The sequence below is a fragment of the Mesoplodon mirus genome, assembly GCF_964341445.2.
Source record: "Mesoplodon mirus genome assembly, chromosome: 13".
NCBI classification, from domain to species: Eukaryota; Metazoa; Chordata; class Mammalia; order Artiodactyla; family Ziphiidae; genus Mesoplodon; species Mesoplodon mirus.
Genome location: NC_138989.1, coordinates 68796756 through 68819812, shown reverse-complemented (window position 1 = coordinate 68819812; position 23057 = coordinate 68796756). Strand labels below are relative to the sequence as shown.

The window sequence follows — 23057 nt, the reverse complement described above, 5'->3', positions numbered from 1 at the left end:
TAATATCCCACTTCTTTTGCCACCTGCCAGATTGGTCTTCCTTTTCTTAAAGCAGTGGTTATGAATCACTTGGAAGCCTTATTGAGACAGTTTCTTGGCCCCATCTCTACAGATCTGATTCAGCAGGCAAGGGCATGAACAACAACTCTGCATTTCTAACAGGTTCACAAGTGATGCCCATGCTGCTGGCCTGGAGACCGCACTTTGAGAATTACACAGCTTCTAAGATTTCTGTCTGTTTTTTGTTTACCACAAGCCACCGCTTGATGATCCACCTGTCTGACCAGCTCATTTGGGTTGTCTTGATGGACTTTCCTACATCTAAGGGCCCTATTCCTTTCCCTGACCACTGTCTGAGAAAGGCAAACAACACCAACTCTAATTCTGCTTCCTAAAATGATGATGATGATGTGACAGTGATGACAATGCTGATGATGATGAGCCTCAATTAAAGTGGAGATTAAAGATGGAAATAAGAATATATAGATTTTGAGCCTATTAAATGAGAAAACACAGCACTTTGCACAATGTCTGGCACATAATGTGTGCCCAATAAATGTGAGTTATGAGAACATCAATGCCGATGGTGATGGCAATGTATCACTAATTCAACAGATTGGCTGATTGACTGATTAGTTTCTGCGGATATAATAGTGAACAAAACAGAAAAGGATTCTACTCTGGTGAAGATAGGAACAGTGAATGAGGACATAGATAATAACAGATTGTAATAAGTACTACAAAGGGAAAAATAACAGGATGGTGTAACAGAGTAACTGAGAGAGGCTGATTTAGTCAGAACGGAAAAGGATAAACTCCAAAAGAGGGTGGCATTTGGGATATGATCTCGGTGAGGAGTTAGCCACATTAAGAGCGGAGGGAAGAGAATTCCAGACATGGGAAGCTGCCCCAAAATGTTTTGCGAATGGAAATTGGTTTGTTCAAGGAACAGGCAGGAGGCTTGTATTGGAGCCCAATGAATAGAGATAGGATGTGATGAAATTAGCAAAGTTGACACAAGCTAAATCCCACAGCAGTTGGTAAGATGTGGTAAGGAGTTTTTAGTTTAGTCTAAAAAAAAATGCAAGGACCGTGAGTGTTTTAATTTCTAAGAAGGGACACTCTGTGTTCTGATTAAACTGCTGAAATCATTCTGAGAGAGAATGGGTTATAGTAAGGCAAGACTGAAAGAGACTTAGGAGGTTATAGGTCTGGTCCAGGTAACAGGTGAGAGTAGTTGGATTTATTTAAGGTGAGGGAAGGCAGGATGGAGAAAAGTGGGTAGATTTGAAATACACCCTGGAGGTTGAACTAGTATAGATTTAATGTAAATAATGTCATGTAAATAAGGTATAAAGAAAAGAGGGCCCAAAACTCGTGACTGGGTTTAATGTACTGCAACACTGAGAATATATTCATTAAACCAAACTCTATTTACTTATTTTGAAAGTTTTCATATGTATTATATATGTGAATGATAAATATTCCTTATTATCCAAAGCTAATTTAATTGTGAATATTTATTTTCTAGGGGATTTTCTTAATAATTTACAATGCTGACATTTTCATAGTCTTTGGTAAATTGTAAATAATGGTAGTACACTTCTTAAGCTCCCTCAAGAAAGCCTATAATACTTTTAGCTCAAATTATTTTTTAAAATAATAATAGCTAATATTTATTTAATGCTTCATATGTACTAGACCCTGGTTCATGTCCAAATCACTAGACTACAGAGCCCACCCAAAGCAGCATAACTCATTCATCTCCTCTCATGAATCCCTACTTCTAAACTTTGGTTCAGTGATCCTATATTTTAAGGTAAATTTTACTGCCCTAAGTTCTACTATTCTTAGAGTCACCTCTAGAATGCTTCTTTAGCACAGTTTCTTTCTCCTGGATTTTCCTTGAAATGCCAGGAAATGGTAAGACCTGTCCAATTTATAAGATCTAAATGAGACTCCCTATTCTGAGTTTGAGTAATAGAGCAGAATGCATGTTAATGGGCAGGTACCTGTTGTTAATAACGATAACGATGCCACTTATCAAATATCTGTTCCATTCCAGGCACTGCCCTGGAGCTGCACTGAACATGTGTCATTTCACTTAGTCTAAACTTCATACCAGCTCTGCAGATGAGGTGTCATTGGTCCATCACACAGACCATGCACAGATCAAATGATGTGCTCTCGGCTGCTCACCCAGATAACACCCTCAGTACAATATAAACTGGAGTAGACTGATGGAGTAGAGAGAAGAGCAAGATGGTGGAAGGAGAAGGTGTGGCTAAAATGAAAGACTAGATTCACAACCAAACAGATGCTCCTGATTTTAGGGGAGATGCTGATAAGCATGAAATGTCCCTTAAAGCATACAGCCAAAAAGAACACCAAGCAGTTTACAGTGGAAATGAGAACAAATTTGCTCTGCTGTTTACATGGAAGGAAGTCAAGAGGTGGTGAAAAACTCACTCACTGATATCTTCTTCTGAGGCCATTTCTTATGATTTTATTATTGTTCTAAAAATCAAAGAAGGAAAATGCCCCTCCTCTCTTTCTCCCTTCCTGCATATATCTACACAGTGACCCTCTGGAGTCTTAATTCCCAAGGTATTCTACAGCTTAAATTATCATTCTAAAGAAAAACACAATATTACATACACAATCCTTACTTCTATCTGGCTAAACATCCTTTAAGAATCACACACACACACACAATCCCCCAAGTCATTTGAAATTTCTTTTATTTTCATACACTGGAAATCGGTGATAAAGTGTTATGACCAAGAATTCAGCAGTTGGATTCACTATTTTTTTGAATGTCACTAAGAACACACCAAGGGAAAAGTGAATTGTATAATTTAATCACCAGGGTTAATTATTTTCTTTGCTGGCCCTCTAAAGAAGAAATGGATGCAAACTCACAAATATCACACTTATTTTTCTTAGCAGAAGGGAAGCACTGGGCTGTGATTTAAAAAGGCGTCATGTTGTTTCCTACAAAATGTGTAATGGGTCTGAACTTCAAGAATAAAAAAATGACCACACCCATTAACCATGGTAAAAATCCCCTTTTAATTGGGTAGGCAGTTTCCACAGAAATATATACAGTAAGTTGAAATTACATATAAGTTAAATTGGTGTAGCTTTACTGCTGATAATAGGATATTCTTCACCTAAAGCACTTTCATCCTCCAAACATAGGGAAAAAATGACTTTTAACTCTATAGTCTTTGCTAATTGTACATACCATTTCCCAAACATTAGCCTGTTAGAGATTCTGAGAACACCTGCAGTGTGTACTTGTTTAATTTAACTTTGTTTGATGTAACATTTCCTAAATTGAGGGAACACAGAGGACTTCTTGTTTTGTGTTTTTCATTTTTGTTAGAATACTTAATAATAAAAAGACAGTTGGGGGGACGCTGCTGAACAAGAATGTTTAGCCTTCATCTTTACGAGATGCCTCATTTGATGACGCAGTTGCTTCATCTTTAACTTTGTCCATTTTGTTCCTACTGAACTTGTAACCCAAATGTGTTTCACAAGGAGTAACTACCAAAATATTTCAATTGCAATTTAGAACACTTTGTCATTTCTTAATTATAGTGCACTGAAAACATCATGCATTGGAATAGCTTTTCGGAACCACAGGAATATAGATAAAATGAGAAAGAAGACTTGGAATCTGAGGGTTGTGCACAATCTTGTTGTTTTTGTGGGTTTTCTTTTGTCACAAGAAGGACTAAATGAATGAGACACTTTTTTTCCCCACATATTCAACATTTAGGATGAAAATCCAAATTCAATTCTGAGAGAGAAAACTATGCATTTCTTACATATTTCTTAATGCTAAGTCCATGCCAACTAGTATGTAAGATACTGGGGACATGAAAATTACTAAGATACAACCCCTCCCCTTGAGGAACCAATCTGAGTTATACGTAATTACAACTCACATTACAAACTTCTATGGAAGCTGCCTGACCAATGCATTAAGTGTTAATAATGAAATTAACAAGAAGTTATAGAAACACAGGGAAGGATGGAGGCTGTCACATGGGTGCAGGTTGTGTCAGATCTAATGATCCAAGATCAGTGAACATGCATGACAGAGTGTTAGTTAAAGAGAAAAGCAAGGCAAGAAAAGACAGTCTTTGTGAACTCAAACATTTCCACCCAGGTAGCCAATGACCTCATACTGCCCCTAGAAGTTCCTCTGTGGCGTTCCATTTAGCCTGTTCCTATCAAGGTGGTAGACTTCACTCCACACACATATGACCATAAAAAGCCACTACAACTCAATAATAAAAGACCAATAACCCAATTAAAAATGGGCAAAGGATCTGAATAGACATTTCTTCAGAAAATACATACAAATGGCCAATAATCCCATGAAAAAATACTCAACATCATTAGTCATCAGGGAAATTGAAATCAAACCTACAATGAGAAACCAGCTCATACTCACTAGGCTGGCTAGAATAAAAAAGTCAGCTATTAACAAGTGTTGGTGAGGATGTAGAGAAATACAAACACTCATACATGGCTGAAGGGAATGTAAAATAGTATAGTAGCTTTGGAAAACAGCCCGGTAGTTACTCAAATGATTAAACATGGAGTTACCATACAACTCAGCAATTCCACTTCTAGGCATATACCCAAGAGAATTAAAAACATAGGTTCATGTCCATGCCACTCTCTCACTTCGTCCCAGCTTACCCTTTCCCCTCCCTATGTCCTCAAGTCCATTCTCTACATCTGCATCTTTATTCCTGTCCTGCCCCTAGGTTCTTCAGAACCATTTTTTTTTTAGACTCTGTATATATGTGTTAGCATACGGTATTTGTTTTTCTCTTTCTGACTTACTTCACTCTGTATGACAGACTCTAGGTCCATCCACCTCACTACAAAGAACTCAGTTTCGTTTCTTTTTATGGCTGAGTAATATTCCATTGTATACATGTGCCACATCTTCTTTTTCCATTCATGTGTCAGTGGACACTTAGGTTGCTTCCATGTCCTGGCTATTGTAAATAGTGCTGTAATGAACACTGTGGTACATGACTCTTTTTGTAAAATAGATAGCTAGTGGGAAGCAGCCGCATAACACAGGGAGATCAGCTTGGTGCTTTGTGATCACCTAGCGGGGTGGGATAGGGAGGGTGGGAGGGAGACACAAGAGGGAGGGGATACGGGGATATATGTATAGGTATAGGTGATTCACTTTGTTATACAGCAGAAACTAACACAACACTTTAAAGCAATGACACTCCAATAAAGATGTTAAAAAAAATAGGTTCACACAAAAACTTGTACACAAATGTTTATATGGAACTATTCATAATAGGCAAAAGGTGGAGATAATGTCCATCAACTAATGAGTGGATGAATAAAACATGATATATCTATACAAATGGACTATTACTTGACCATAGAAGGAATGGAGTACTGATGTATACCACAAGGATGAAGCTTGAAAATATTATGCTAAGTTAAAGAAACCAGTCACAAAACACAACATATTCTATGATTTTGTTCATATGAAATGTCCAGAATGGGGAAATCTACAGAGGCAGTAGATTGGTGGTTGCCTAGGGCTGTGGGTAAGGCAGGGAGAAAGAGAGAACAAGAGGACAGGGGAATGACAGCTAAACAGTATGAGGTAATGAAAGTGTTCTAAAATTGGCTGTGGTCAGATGGGTCACACACATCTGTATTACACTGAAACCATTAAATTGTACACTTTAAAAGCAAAATTGTATAGTATGTGAATTTTAATGTATGATGTTCAATAAAGCTGTTTTTTAAAGCATTAGGTGAGAGAATTACTGTATTTTAAATACACATTTGTTGAGCAAATGAATAAATGAATCAACCAATGTATAGATAGAAACTCCAAATGCTTTAATACAGTCCACCATTTTAAGACTTGCGTTCTCAAGTTGGTGCTTTTTGCCCTTAGGTACAGTGCCACCAAGTGGTAGTGGGACCGTTGGTCTTAATAGTGTGAATTTCAGGTGCATGAATATACTCTGGAGGTTTACTCTGGAGGTATACTCTGGAGGTTTCCTGCTCAGATATACCAGGTTATACCAAAGATGAATCCACACCTAACTATGTAAAATTACTGAAATGAGTATACCTAGATATATCAAATAATAAGTCAGAAAAAAAATTAGAAAGTATATAAGGAAATATCATCTTTCCTCCCTAGTGTTTAAAAATTGGCAAGCACAGTTGATGCTAACTCTTGCTAACTTTAATTAAAACACTCCTGTTTAATTTAGTTCGAGTCCTATCACAGAGTTAAACTCCTTCTGGGATAATGTGTACTTCTGGTACTTCAGGAAACTTTTGGCATGAAATGCCCTTTGGGGCAGCTTTCTACCACTGTCAGCAGTTCTCCTTCTAAACCACAGATGGTCACTTCACCTTGCTGAGATTGTTAGGGCTAATTAAAATCATAGTCTTAGATTGCCTTTTTTAATGCTCTGAATTAGTACGTAGCCTTTGCCTTTCCCTCTGGGGCCTCTACTTCCTTCCTTATCTGTCCAAGAAAGAAAGAAATTAGATCATAATCATCTCAAGGATAAATGCAAAACACTGTTCAAATTGTTTTCTCCAAGGAAGAGGGAAGGAGAGTAGAGATCCACATAGTAGGCCTGCACATAAATATCTGTATAATAAATAAATAAATCCTACCACTAATCCAACTAGTATTTCCATAGCCAGGTATAATTGCAGTCGTAATCAAATAATTTTATTACTAACAGCCTGAGTTTACCACTTTTCTTCTTCTAATACCTATATGCATTCCACCGAATCTTCTAAACATCATTTTGGATAGAACTTTTGCATACTCTCATGACAGTGGTGATCTCAGGTGAGGAAAGTAATTATGATAAGTAATCAACACAGTGATGGGAAGAAACAGTTAATATATGAATTTTAAAATTTTAATTCTGCCTTACTTTATGCACTTGTATCCTACATTTGGGATCATATCCCTACATGGAAAAACTCTTAACTAACTTCAGTATGATCCATTTGGCAATTACCTGTGAAGGATAATCAATATAAACTTACCTAAGGCACAGCTTTTATGACTATGATCATTAAATGCATATGGGTGAGGGGGATGTCACTGCTAATAAAGGTCAATCATAGGTAGACATGAAATTTAAGGACTGCTACTTAGGCAGAAGCAGTAAATTCAGAAGAACTCCATTCAAACAGTTATACATTGTAATAAAAGAATAAATATTATATTAATTAATATATTTTAGGATAACTATTCTCCATTCATGGCTAAGAACATAAGCCTAAAACCCAATATGGGTGATCCACCAGAGAGTTTACAAAGGAGGTGATTGAACACCTTAATGGCAGGTGAATGTGCCACTTACTCTCCAAACAAATGGATGGGTTAATTTTCTGCTTGGCCAACTATCCATGCTGGGAAAGTAGCAGCAAATGATACTTATGTTTCACAAAAAATTATAAAACTAAAGCATATGTAAAAAATAAAGCCATATCAATTTTTAATTATCACATTTCCTTCCTTCCTTTCGTTTCCTTACTAGACATATCTGAGAGTTGATGGTGTGTGTCAACATTTACATGCTTGTTGTAGTAAAGTGAATTTATAGAGCATACCTAAGAGTTGATTTAGAAAACAAACACAGTTTTTTCATACTTAATAATATATATATATAGTATTAAAATTTGGTCAGATAATTTAATATGATAGGATCTAAAGTAGTACCTTATACTTCAAAATTACTAAATAAAAAGATGATATTGAAGAAAAAATAAGACAAGCAAACACTAAATTTATAAGTATAGTAGAACTACATATAATCAATTGTATAAATGAAGAAATGGGTTTTGATTAATTGCTATTGTAAGAGGGAGTTTTTTTTTTAACACTCCTGGAAATTGAAGATTGTCCATATTAACAATATGTAAGAAATGTTAGTAATATACTTCTCCATTGTAGCTAATGTCTCTGTAAAACTGATCAAGATTAACAGGTCAATGCATAGAACAACCACCCTTTTTGTAGTTGTATTAGTCTGTGGTTTACATTACAAAATACCACAGACTGTGTGGCTTAGACAACAGAAAGTTATTTTTTCTTAGTTCTGGAGGCTGGAAGTCTAAGATCAAGGTGCCAGCAGGGTTGGTTGCTGGTGAGACCTGTTTCTGTAGCTTACAGATGATGGCTTTTCTCTGTGTCCTCTCATGGTCTCTTCTGTGTGTGTGCACTGAGAGAGTGATCTGACATTGCTTCCTCTTCTTTTTATTTAAAAATTTTTTTTCATCATGTGATCAGCCCACCTGGCAGGAAACCCTTATGCTCATCCACAGGGGGTGTGCTGGGGTCATGGCGGGAGGGGGTGGGCAGATTCAGGTCTTAGGCAGCGAATGCACGACAGCCTGACTCCCTCCACTGTCTCATACTTGGTCACTGCCACAGTCACTGAAGGCTGTCCTATTTGGAAAGGGACCAGTATGGATCTCCTGAAACCTGCAACCCTTGCAACGTTTCCACTGCCCACATTACCAATGACCAGGGCACAGGCAGCCTGTAATCACTTCAAACCCAGGGCTGCTGAGACTGGAGACCAGGGTCAGAAGACTACAGTTGTGGCCAGACCCACTCTCATTCTCCTTTTATAAAGCCTCACAGAAATCAGCAATGAACCAGGCACAGAGGGCACTCAATAAACACTGGGTGCCAGGAAGCATCTAAAAGGTGGCGGGAGGGAGGCAGTGTGGGAAATCTTCAGAGTTTGGAAGGGACAGGGTGGTCTACTGCCATACCAGCCTGAACACACCCCATCTCCTCTTCCTCTTCTTATAAAGACATCATTTCTATTGGATAAGGGCCCCACCCTTATGACCTCATTTACCTTAATTACCTACTGGAAGGTCCTCTCTCCAAATACAGTCACAGTGGGGATTCAACTTCAACATATAAATCTGGGGGAAACAATTCAGTGCATAACAATGGTGTAGGAAAAAACAAGAGTCTCGACGGAGAGCTTATGAAATATTTTGATAGAAAGTCAGATAATTTATGTACAATGCACATTCAATTGTATTTCATATATTTAAAACTCAGATAAGCCTGAGAACAAACCAAGAGTTTGAGTGGCCAAGACAAAAAAGACACAGCATCGGTTTTTAAGTTTCTAACAATCTAGCTGGGAAGAAAGAATGACTAGCTGGCCATAGAGGCACAGAGGAAAGTAAAAAATATAAAATGCTTCATGAATTTGGATATCATCCTTGTGCCACAAACCTAATTTTTTGTCTATGTTTCTAGATATTTCTAAATCTAAATTTAGATTTAAATTTAGAGATTTCTATATTTCTAAAAATACTACCTCTGTGTATTGTTAGGACATCATTATATGATTCCTCCACAATTTGTGAGAATTATGCAGGGACCAGTTGTGGCTATGGACATTTTATAGATGAGGAAAACTGGTTATGAAGAGAATACATGGGATGTTTCAATATTTGTGGCATTTTGTTTTAATTTGTTTTTGCTTAATCTTTGCAACTATGCTCTAGGCTTCTCATGAGGGCTGGAATAGCATCTTACATTTCTTTATTTCTCGGAGCACCCAAATCTGTGCCTTGCTATTCTGGAACCCTTCTCTCCCAATTCTCATACCCAAGTAGTCATCAAATCCTATGATGAAGTAATTATCATTCTTTACTAAAGAAGGGACTGAGGATTAGAGAGATAACTAAACAAGATGAAAAGTTGGTAAGCCACAACTCAAAAACCTTTCCATATCTTTCCATTACCCTTAAGATAAAAATCTAACCACATTAACAACATAGTCAGGATCTATACCACTTTTCCACTCCACCATCAGATTCCCTCTGTACCCATAATCACTCCCCCTTCTCCATCCCTTGCTTATCTCTAAACCTTTGCCCACTTCCTTCCCCCTGCCCAGAAGGCTCTCCTTCCACCTCTCCTCCCAATGTCCTAGCCCCAACTCCCATTCTTTCATCTTTGTTGAACTCTTTATTCAGGGTCCCACACCTCTCTCTCTCTCCCAACTGTTCTTTGACTTTTTTAGTCAAAGAACTTCTTGACTAAAGAAGTCAAGAAGTTCTTCCTACTTCTCATCTGTTTACCTAACTAGCCTTTGAGGCCTGGATCTGTGTCATATGTCTCTCTATGCCCAAAGAGTACTTGAAAGAGTATACAAGAGACACCCAACAGTTGGGTGATACTTTATTACTAATACTGTGGCTCAGTTGTCTACCTGGGACTAGAAACTGTAATTGGTTGGCTCATTATATATACCCAGCCATCTCTTTTATTGTCCAATAGCATTTTCAGAAGAAAGTGAGCTACTAATGTGGACTTTTCTATCCCACGACATTACAGAATTATATTTTTTAAACAGGGGTCTTTAACTTCCCCCATGTACCTTAATCTGCTCTCAACTCACGTTTAAGATGGTTTTTCTAAAACTTTCTGAATAGCTTTGTCTATGATCTAATTATTTGCAAAATCAATACATTATTTAATGGTTGAGATAACCATAAGCATTTGAGAGAATATGGGACTAGATTTTGAAGAGAAATTTTCTTAGAAATAGAGAATATGTGTATATATGTGTATATTATGTGTATGCATGTACATATACCTATGTATATATGTATACATACATGTATATATATTATATATTTTGAAATATAATTTAATATTCTGAATCCACCACCATTAGGCTTAAAGAACATATCTGTGTAAGGCGAATATGCTCAGGTCAGTAGAGAAAGCCCTTCTGAACACATTCCTAAAGGGTGACAAATGGATCCCAGCCCCTTAAGGAGGAGTTTCAGGCAGGGGTAATACCTGTCTCAAAGGACTTCTTTTTTTTTTTTTTTTTTTTTTTCTTTTTTTTTGCGGTATGCGGGCCTCTCACTGTTGTGGCCTCTCCCGTTGCGGAGCACAGGCTCCGGATGCGCAGGCCCAGCGGCCATGGCTCACGGGCCCAGCCGCTCCGCGGCATATGGGATCCTCCCAGACCGGGGCACGAACCCGTATCCCCTGCATCGGCAGGCGGACTCTCAACCACTGCGCCACCAGGGAGGCCCACAAAGGACTTCTTTTTAAATGTGTTTACTTGGGAGAAGCATAAACTCAAACACCAGATGAAATAACGCGTGCCACTTGTCGGGTGGAAGATACGAACTCTTAGGTTTCGCTTCAAGTTGTCAATTATGTGTAAAAGACCAACCCAGTAGAATTATTTGTGTCCTACAAAGCCAGCTTGTGACACTTCTAGCCAACCTTTCTCTAGAAAGTTGATAAGGCAAATAACTGAGAAAACCTACACACAAAGGCCAACTTTTTTTTTTTTTTTTTTTTTTTTTGCGGTACTTGGGCCTCTCACTGTTGTGGCCTCTCCCGTTGCGGAGCACAGGCTCTGGATGCGCAGGCCCAGCGGCCATGGCTCACAGGCCCAGCCGCTCCGCGGCATGTGGGATCTTCCCAGACCGGGGCACAAACCCATGTCCCCTGCATCGGCAGGCGGACTCTCAACCACTGCGCCACCAGGGAAACCCAAAGGTCAACTTTTAATAGCATATTGCTTGTATTGCTACAGACTGCTTTAAAAGGAATTCTAGAATCTTTTCTGGAAAATTCAAAAATACTTTCATTTTCTCATTGATGTTAGACCTAATGGCTTTTACTGAAGAGTGAACTTTCCACCCATCTCCTTCTGAGTGCATATGGACAAGGGTGCACAGGCTTTGTCCAAGGTCAAGCACTTTACTGGTTAAAGATCAAATACCTTTTTAACATATGCATTTCTGCATTGCTTTGGACAATGAATCCATTGAGACCTAAGGCAGTGGTAAATCTCCTCAATGCTTATTAAGTATTGTCTTGATGTGTGCAGGGAGGTGTGCGTGAGGGTAACGGGTAGATGGAGAAAAGGATGTATTTATGTTCAGAAACAGCGATTATAGCTCTTGAGCCAGAAATCTGGACATTTTGAAAATAAGAATTGACAGAATACCATTCTTTAGATCCTTGTTAAAAACTAGAGTTTAAAACAATAATCATGGCTTTAGTGATTTAGACAAAACATAAGCTGGCAACGGTATTCAAAGAGCCTCCCCGTGCATCCGCATCTCCACATTTCTCCTGTCACCATGGGTTTAGGCTCTATCTTTCACAAAAGCAGAGACTATCAACTCTTCACAGCTTCACAGATCCCATGTTTACATTCAGTATGGAAAATAACCTTGCTCAGAAGTCATGAAGGTACCTGACTATGAATTTGTAACTATATTGCAAGGGCACAAAGCCAGACTTCAAACCTTTGTGTAGCCTTTCTGGAACCCAGTGCAATGCATGTACTCAAAAGAGGTCTACCAATACTGTACTGATGGCTATTCTTATAGGTCAGAAACATTATATAACTGGTTATTATTAACCATACATTTATTTAATTTATTTCAGACAAGGTTGTCCTTAATCTCATCTAATATAGATTTCTTCAATAGGTTTACATATTATGGAACTTTCAATTTTCATTTTAGAATGTAAATGCTTTAAATGATATTTAACGGACATTAACTCTGAAACTCTTGAGGAAGACCACAGAATTTCTCTTTATCTTGTTGTATATAAAATTATATCCTACTTGAACAGTCTGTTAGTTCATGCCAGTTCACACTCAAAGGCAATCTAAGTGCAAGAAGGAACCATGAGTTAAAAGGCAAAACAAGAGTCTGATAAAATCCATGACTAAAGCACAAGCTTGGATTTCTTGTGGAATTTTATCTTATGAAGAATTTAAATTACACTTAAATTCTTAAAAATGATGAAAACCAAATTTAAGTAACACTGATAATGAAGGTATTTTTTCCTTAAAAAAAGGAATACATTCTATTTTCTATATGAACTCAGTCCTGCAGGATGAACTTAAGCTTATATTAGGATAGTCAAAGACTGTATCAAAGATTTTGCTATATCAACACTTATTTTAAAGCCTGGGCAGAATAGTTAAAACAGTGTCACAACCACATCCTGAATTAGACCATGCCTTCTACAATAGTTATAAATCATATTAAGTCTGTGGGAAATCCTTAAAATGTATACGCAGTTACCAAGAGGATTCAAGAAAGGAAGGAAGGAAGGGGGAAAACCAAGATACAAACACAGCTCTATCTATATTTAAAATTTAATAATGCCTCTAATTTACATATTCAACATGTAATCTATAACTAGATTTTTAGAAATAGAATGGTGCATTTAGAATAAAAATGCAAGTCTAAAGGCAACAAATCCAGCAGCCATAAAGAGAAAGACATGGTACCCTATATGAAACTTAAAACCAAGCCAAACCAAACCCAAAACAACAACAAAATACACACACACAGAGCATATAGAGCATTATTACTGTTCTTCTATATAAAGAGTTCCTGCAAATAAACAAGATAAAGATAACTATTTAAATAAATTTATGAAGATCAAAAAAGATTGATGGCAAGTCACAAAATATAAAATGCAAATATCCAGTAAAACTATAAAAATAATCTGAATTTTATAGGGATGCAAATTAGAACAAAGAGACTCAATTTTATAAAATTGTTAGATAGGCAAATAACAGAAAAAAGCACCCTTGTGAGGGGCAAACTCTTGCACTGCTGGTGAGAGTATAAACTTTTCTTTGATAATTTTCCTCAGGATATAAGCAAATAAATGACAAAAATATATAAGGATAAATTAGTGTTCGCTTTTTTAAAAAATAAAATTTTGAAACAAGATAATACTCAACAATCAAGGACTGGAGAACATACATACGTGCACAGTAACACACAGAGGAAGATGCCATGAATGTCAAAATATGTGCATATATGTACATCTATACACATATTTCTTGGCTAGTTTATCCTCAGAAATCAGTATTTATATACATTTGACTTAGATATCAATGAAGTATTATATGTCTCAATATGTGCATTAATTTGGTATAAAATTAGACCTCAGACATTTGCAGTTAGAGGTTTAGCTCTGATCACCACAAATTCTAGCTCATTCCATAACCACATCTGCCTTACAATCAATCAGTAATACACATTACAAGGTTATTTCTATGGTAGCTGTTCTGTTACTGTACTTTGATGTTACAAATGTGAAAGTTCTTTGTTTCAAAAAAAAAATTCCATTAAAATAAGAGTAAATTAAACTGTTGCCATTTTAAAGTTAGCTGATATTTTAGTTAGAATAATGCTACCTCTAAAACCAAATAATTAGAGTCCTTTGCCTATTCTTAGTTTAATATTTACAGTTTGATCAAAGAACAAACAACTCCATTGCCTCACTCATCGTATATGTTATTATCCTGTGTGCAGATGAAAGCAGTTTCTGAATAAACTTTAAAGCAAAATGCAAACTTTAAAGCAAAATGGATAGCATAATAATATTATGATATAGGTTAGCAGGTATAATCAGTATACCACACCTTTTCATTCCTACTGAATAACTTCTTAAGAAGCCTATGATTTTACCTGGATTCTTTAAATGGTAAAAAGATTTATTCCAGAGGAAAAAATTCAAAGACCGATAAACAAGTTTTTGGTGTTGTTACAGAAAAAATCAATTGAAATTTAAATGTTAAGGCACTTTCTCTAAACTACATGATTCAAATGAAACTGGCTAAAAGAAACCTGGTGCATAATAAAACATTTTGTTTGAGGAGCTACCGCATATAAGAATTATTTACTTGCAGTGATAACACAGTGACCCTACCTATCTCAATTTAATGAACTTACATTTATTTAAATTAGATTCTTGCTATGCAGGTTTTCTTTAGATGTATTTCACTTTAATGGTTCACTTTCAACATAACATCTATAGCATTTCCATATTAACTGAACAATTTTACCAACACATCTGAGTTTAATGTCAGAAACCCTGTCAACTCAAATGACATTTAACTTTTCTACTCAAGTACCTATATTTTTATACAATTTTATTTACCCCTTTTGTTAGATAGTAATTTTTGGTAAGTTTCACTTATGTAATGGGGATAATTAGACTAAGGGTGATCTATCTGGATTTTAATCAATGAGCAAGTATTCAAATACTACGTTTAACCTCTGTGCAACTAATCAATGTAGAGCATGCATATGTGTGGAGTGTCGGGGCTTTGCAATTTCACACTAATAAACATAGGAAGCAATTTGGTGAGAAGCATTTATGGCATCACGGTGATATATTTTGAAGGGTATGATGTAAACTCATCTCAAGCCGTTAACTTACCCAGGACTGTGAGCTCTGCAGAGGCACTAATATTCTCATTCTTATATGTGACAACACAGGTGTAAGTTCCACTGTCATCATCTGTCACATTGGAGATAAGCAAGTTGCTTCCACCCAATAAAGAATACTTTTTGGACCTGTAAGACACAAGACATATCACATTAGAGAGTAGATTTACATATATCTACATCAGGCAAGGTATTCAAAGGTTTAACTGAACTCCACAAAAGCTCAATTTATAAAACTGGAGAAAAAAACTCTATTTCATGGGAGCTTGATAACACTGCACTTATGTTCAAAAATCCCTTCAAGGTAAACCACTCCCTTTGGAATACTGTGGGCTGTGATCAAAGAAATGAAGTAGATTAAACTTGGAACTAATGTTAGTACTGAAAAGAAACTTAAAGATAATCTGGCTCACTTTGGATTTGAGAACCGCCGGTCCAGAGAAGTAATTACCCACAGTGGAAGTCCATGTCCTATGTCCTGACATCCAATTTAGTAAACCATGTACAAAGTCACACGTCATAGTGCACTGTGCATGCCTGACCATATTCAGAGAACACATCTTCACATGCTGAAGCTCCAACCAGATTTATTGCATATTTCAGTATTCTCAGAAGTATTGTGATACCATACCATGTATTGTTGGTATATAAATAAATACTTAAGGTAGATGAAACTTAAAGATAAACTTATTGCCTATGAACCTATCTTACCATAGAACATAAATGTTCTATTTAGAACACCAGATCTCAAAATCAATGAAATTAATTTCTTAAGTGAAATCTAATCCATTCTCATCAAAATGTTTCTGACTCAGTATTCCATTCTATTAAGAGTTTACTTTCTAAGTATGCCTTAATATTAATGTCCAGTAATTTAAAGCCAGCCAAATTCTTCTGTCTTACCTTGAATATCTGTTATAGCTGGGATGGTGAGAGATATAATCAGAGCTAAAAAAGAAAAAAAAACTGCACAGACCCTATCATGGCATGCTATACATCCGAATGCAGAAAGTCGGTTTCTTAAGAAGTATTTCACTCTCTACACCACTTCTTCAGGATAAGATCCTCCAAAGTATCTTTGCTGAAGCCTCTGTGGTTAGGATCATCTCAAGAGCAACAGACTTTCTAAATTTCCTTTTAGAATTGATCTCATGGATTCTGACTCTGTTCCCCGTTCCTTTATCCCAGTGGGTATGTGTCTTTTATATACTGTCTAATGCCAAGGAATGTGGAAAGAATATTCAATTATTATCAAAAACCCTAGTATTACTAGGTACTTACATCAAATTAGAGAAAGATAAATAGTAACATATACTTCACAAAAGTCCTAAATTTATAATACCTGAGTTGGATGACTTCTTCTCCTCGTAGCCAGGTAAAACTTGGGGGAGGATAGCCAGAAACACAACACTCCAGGATAGCATCTTTTCCTTCAATGGCTACTACATTTGATGGTCTTTGCAGAAAATACAGTTGCCTATGCAGTCCTGGGTCTGTGGAAAAAAACACAGGGTCACATCTTTTATGAAAAATATTGTGAAGAAAAATGATATATCTGGAACTTTTTTTTTTTCCCCTAACAAGACACTGTGATGAAGAGGAAGGAAAGACACATGGAAAGATGCCAAGGAAACTTATAAAATAGACTCCTAGAAGTTCTTCCATGCCTAGTTTCTAGGATTAGGATATTAGAATAGTCTTATCTGTTGTTGACATCATGGTATAAGGCAAAGAGAAAAAGCCTGAGACTACAAGTCACTCGTGTGGGCTACAGGCCTTGTTGACTTATTGTCATCAAAAAACAAGACAGTACCAATACCTTTTTGATATTTTCAGTGTGCCTGCCACTAATATCTATTCCACCTCCTTCTGCTTTGTTTATTGCTTCTGTGGCTTTGGAAGTAAGATTAGAAAAACATGTTAGAATTGTGTTAAAAATCTGTTGTTCTCAAAATGCAAGTTTCTTTTTTTTTATAACAAAAAGTTTGTTTTTTTATAACAATAAGTTATAAACAATGTTATGAAGGTTTAATTTAGGCTGTTTTCAACTTAATGCGTTAAATGGAATTAGCATATAATCTTTCATTTTGCAAACTCAAAGCAATCTTGAAGCAAAGAAAATGAGGCAAAGAAATCTTCAAAACCAGGACTGGGGTGGCTGAAGAAATGCCAAAGGAGGTTAAATCTAACTAGGTCCTACTGGGGGGCGTGGGTGATCAGAGAGGAAGAGAGGTGGGAGGAGACCTGGGACACGTTTTAACATTGCTGTTAATCTTCCTTGGTTGGACCCAAGTCCACACAGGTTGATCACAGATGAATAAAAGAATTCCAGTTCTCCAGTTAATAGTTGGGAGAGTAACTGTCATCTAAAATACTCTTTGTGTGAAGAAAGAGAAATTCACACTTTCTCAGTCTGGTCACATCTGTTTCTGGTTGATAAGAGCAAAAAAATAAATATTGTTCACAATGAAACATTGAAAGAATTTTCAAAATGTGTTAATCTTTATTAAACCAATATTGTAGATAAAGTGTCTCAAAATTTTTCAAAATTGCTGCCAGTTTGTTCAATAATCCTTCCTGAAAGTGACTTTTCAAATCAAATGAAAATGTTTTGAAGGAAAATGTTGCTTAGAAATGAAATCCCTGATGTGGAGAAAAGGGAACCATCCTGCATTGTTGGTGGGAATGTAAACTGGTGCAGCCACTATGGAAAACAATAAGGAGGTTCCTCAAAAAACTAAAAATAGAATTATCATATGATCCAGCAATCTCACTCCTGGGCACACATCCAGACAAAAGTATAATTCAAAAAGATACATGCACCCCTGTGTTTACAGCAGCACTATTCACAATAGCCAAGGCATGGAAAACAACCTAAATTTCCATTGACAGATGAATGGATAAAGAAGATGTCGTACATATATACAATAGAATACTACTCAGCTGTAAAGTAGAATGAAATAATGCCATTGCAGCAACATGGATGGACCTAGAGATTATCATACTAAGTGAAGTAAGTCAGGCAGATAAAGACAAATATCATATGATATCACTTATATGTAGAATCTAAAATATGACACAAATGAACTTATCTAGAAAACAGAAACAGACTCACAGACATAGAGAACAGATTTCTGGTTGCCAAGTGGGAGGGATGGATTGGGAGTTTGGGGTTAGCAGATGCAAACTATTATATATAGAATGGATAAACAACAAGTCCTGCTGTATAGTACAGGGGACTATATTCAACATCCTGTGATAAACCATAATGGAAAAAATATGAAAAATAATGTATATATATGTATAACTGAATCACTTTGCTCTATAGCAGAAATTAACCATGTTAATCAACTATACTTCAATAAAATAAATTAAAAAAAAATAAAATCCCTGAAATGGATAGGTTCATAAAATGTGCATTAATAAATAGCTATCTTTATAATGGAGGCCTATTCATCAAATGTTTCAGCTACATATACTGTATAATACTACGTTATTATAGAAAACATCAAATAAAACCTATACAATTTTATCTTCTAGCTATAAGAAAATTTGCCTGGGACCTATGTGTAATACTACTTATTCATCCATGGAAGAGCCAAAATTTGAACTCAATTATATTTTCTTTTGTCAGAAAATCATGTAACACAAAATGGTTATTTTTTTAAAAAACATTTTTATATTTTATTTTAATTTACAAAAGATGAACAAATAGTACAGAGTTCCCACATACTAGTTTCCCCATCCCTGGCATTCAGCTTCTCCTACTATTAACATCCTACATTAGTGTGGTACATTTGTTACAATGAATAAAGTGATACTGATACATTATTATTAACTCAAGTCCATAGTGTACCTTAAGGTTCACTCTTTGTGTTGTCTAGTTCTATGGATTTTGTCAATGCATAACATCATATGTCTAATATTACTGTAGCATATAGAATAGTTCCACCACCTTAAAAAAAAATCCCCTGAGCTTCACTTATTCACCTCTTCCCCACCACCTACATCTCAAACTGCAGGCAATCACGGGTGGTTTTACTATTCCTATAGTAAAGCCTTTTCCTGAATATCATATAGTTGGAATTAAATAGTATATAGACTTTTTAGATTGATTTCTTTCACCTAGCAATTATGCATTTGGGGTTCCTCCATGTGTCTTTGTAGTTTGCTAGCTTATTTATTTTTATTGCTGGATATTTTTCTATTGTACCAAAGTTTCTTTATTCATTCACCTATTGAAAGATACCTTGATTGCTTCCAGGTTTGGTAGCTATGAACAATCTGCTATAAATGTCCACGTGCAGATTTTTTTCTAGACAGAACTTTACAACTTAAGTCAGTAAATACCTTGGAGCATGATTACTAGATTATATGGTAAAACTATGTTTACCTTTCTAAGAAACTCCCCAGCTCTCTTCCAAAGTGGTTCTGCAATTTTACATTCCTATCAGCAATGCATGAGTGTTCCTGTTGCTCATCCTCATAAGCATTTACTATGGTCATGTTTTTTTATTTTAGCCATATTAATAGATATTCAGTTGAATCTTATAGTTGTTTTAACTTGCAATTCCCCAATGACATAAGACATTGAGCACATTTCATATGCTTAGTTTCTATCTATATATCTTGCTTAGGTGTCTGTTAAGATCTTTTGCCAATTTTTTAAATTGGTTTGTTTTCTTACTGTTGAAATTCAAGCATTTGTTGTATATTTTGGATACAAGTCCTTTATCCAAATGTGTACTTTGCAACTACTTTCTCAGTCTGTGGCTTGTTATTCTCTTAGCGTAGTCTTTTACAGAGAAGAAAGTACTAATTTTCACAAAGTCCAACTTATTCTCATAACATTATCTTTTACGGAGCAAGAAGTACTAATTTTCACAAAGTCCAACTTTCATGCATTATTTTATAGGCAATGTATCTAAAAGTTCATTGTCAAACCTAAGATCACCTAGATTTTTTCCTGTATTTTATAAGTTTTTTCTTAATACTTCTGTGCCTTATGTTTAAGTCTATCATCCAATTGGAGGTTTCGTGGGTTTTTTTTTATGAAAGGTATAAGGCCTGTGTCTAGATTGGTTGACTATATTTCTGTGGGTCTATTTCTGAGAGCTCTGATTGTTCCATTGATCTATTTCCCTATTATTTTGACAATATAACAATATCTTGACTATTGCAGCTTTATCATGAGTTACCATCAGACAGTGTGAATCCTCTGACTTTCTTCTTTAGTATCGTATTCACTATTCTGATTCTCTTGTCTTTCCACGTAAATTTTAGAATCAGCTTATTGATATACACAAAATGATGGGATTTTGTCTTTATCTTAAAATATTAATAGTTCGGGCATCACTGGGCTCAGTGCCAGGAAAGAAGCATCTGCTATTTTTAGACAGAGCATATATATTCTAGATTACTTCAATCTCAACCTGGTCCATTTCAGTTACATTTATTATCTTTGCTCCTCCATAGACATTGGAACCTGATCATATGTGTCACACTGATCATACCTATGGAAATGTCAGCTTTTGGCAGAGAAATCTGGTTCCATTTCTCCAAAGATATTTCTCTGTAATTATCCAATCTAATAAATTCTAATATTATGGAAGTTCCCCCCAAAAGCTAATGGAAATGGTCTTTAATAGTAAATAGTTCATATGTTTCACAACATTGTGACAGATTCAGTATGATCACAAATTGTTTGAGCTCCTTCAGTCCAGAGCTGAGGGTCCACTTCTCTATGATTTAAATCTGGCCTGGCCCCGTGTCTTGTTTTGACCAATAGATTGTGTTGGGAATTATACTGATGAGTTCTGGACACAAGGCTTCAAGAGGCCATACAAGTTTCTGCCATGGGTCTTTATGAAATGACCATGTTGGTCTAGCCAACTGGAGGATGAGAAGGCATATGGAGGATGACTGAGTTTCCCAGCCAAAACCAGCACCAACTGACAGACATGACAGTGAGGCCGTCTTAACACTCCCACCTTGGTCAAATATGCCTGAGTGAATCAAAGTGAAACCAACAGAGGAACAGCTGAGATAAACTGCAGAACTATAAAAGATAAAAATTTAAGTCACTACATTTTGGAGTGGTTTGTTATACAGCAATAGATAACTGAAATATACACATGAATGAAAACAAAACAAATCCATCCTAGCTATTTAAAATATTTAAAATACCAAGTAACCTTTTTGGTTGTTGTTATTTTTAGTTTGACTTTTGGTTTCTGTTTTTTTCCACTATTAGGGTGATTCTGGCTATTTAAAGAAACATGATTAATCTTGATGTATCCCTTATTTTTCTCCATTAAAATGTGATTTTTTCTTTTTAGAAGAACATCAAGAAAATGTATTTAAGTTTTAAAATGGGGAGGACAGAGATACTATTGCCAAGGTTACATTTGTATGATAAAATTGTGGGTAGTTTTTATTTCCATCTTTGGATTTTTCTGTGTTTTCTAAATTTTTTTAATAAGAACATATATTTTTTTAGAGTAAAGAGTTATTTTAAACTCTGGTGTTGCAAAGTGGATGGAAATTATACAAGAAACAAAGAAATTATAAAAGCTAATGACTAAAACACAGCGCAAATACTGAAGAGCAAATGAAAATTCTCCCTCCAGGTCCATAATAATAGAGATGAAAAAGCCCTGGGAGGAGTGAACTTAAGATTCCAGGTCATGACTTTTGTTGACTAAATTGATTTTAATTGAACTATGATGGAATTAGTAATTATTCATAAAAATAATTGTTGTTCTTGCCACATGGCCACTGATTATTCAGAACCAAATGGAGTTACTCAGCTAATACGAATATGAAAAAAATCCAGTAAAATAATAAACATGATTTCATCAAGGAAATGGCATATAATACCAGTCTGAAATGTTCTATTTCATAAATTTGTGATAGGTACATAAATAGTCATTTTATTTTTATTCTTCAAACTGACATATGCTTCATATACTTTTATGCATGTGTAATATGTTTTACAATTAAAAGACTGGAGGGATATGCAAGGGTGGATTCTAGAAAACATATTTGGCAATAGCTTTAAAATCAAACTAGAAAAAAATGATTTTTTTTCTAATGTAAATTTTTTTTTTTTTCAGTACGTGGGCCTCTCACTGTTGTGGCCTCTCCCATTGCGGAGCACAGGCTCCGGATGCACAGGCCCAGTGGCCAAGGCTCACGGGCCCAGACGCTCCGCGGCATGTGGGATCTTCCCAGACTGGGGCACGAACCCGTGTCCCCTGCATCGGCAGGCGGACTCTCAACCACTGCGCCACCAGGGAAGCCCTAATGTAAATTTTTATATTAAAAATTTCAAAAGCAGACCTCTTTCATATGATGGTCACGGAAGTGAATGCACACACTGTCACAACTATGTTTTCTAAATGGATTATAAGCAGTCATGATTTGCTTGGACTAAAACCCAGTTTAGCTTTTTCCTGTTGGGAGGTAAATGTTAGCCTGATTCTCTGATCTGATCTCATTGTCATGCTAGTAGAGGTACACCTAATCCTCCTCACAGACGAAGAGGGTGGTACATAAGGAGAAAGCAGTCATTACAGTGATGCAGATCGTTGACATACACAGATCGCATTAAATTCTAGCAACACCTTACGGCAACATGCTGCTTTTACTTATGCTTTTCTTCCTTTTTTCCTTCCTCCTTTTCTCCTTTCCTCCCTTTCTCCTTCCTTCCTAACTTTTTAAATAGTAAATTTGGC

General features: G+C 36.1%; 1 protein-coding gene across 1 annotated transcript in view; it reads right to left on the bottom strand.

The window, feature by feature from the left end:
• Window positions 1–23057, bottom strand: part of DCC (DCC netrin 1 receptor) — a gene marked incomplete at its 5' end in the record, with an annotated part of 1195962 nt that overhangs the window by 636429 nt on the left and 536476 nt on the right. The window contains 2 exons of the mRNA XM_082640204.1: window positions 15314–15450; window positions 16664–16814. Coding sequence (XP_082496330.1) covers window positions 15314–15450; window positions 16664–16814 — 288 coding nt within the window. The remainder of the gene's footprint in view (window positions 1–15313; window positions 15451–16663; window positions 16815–23057) is intronic.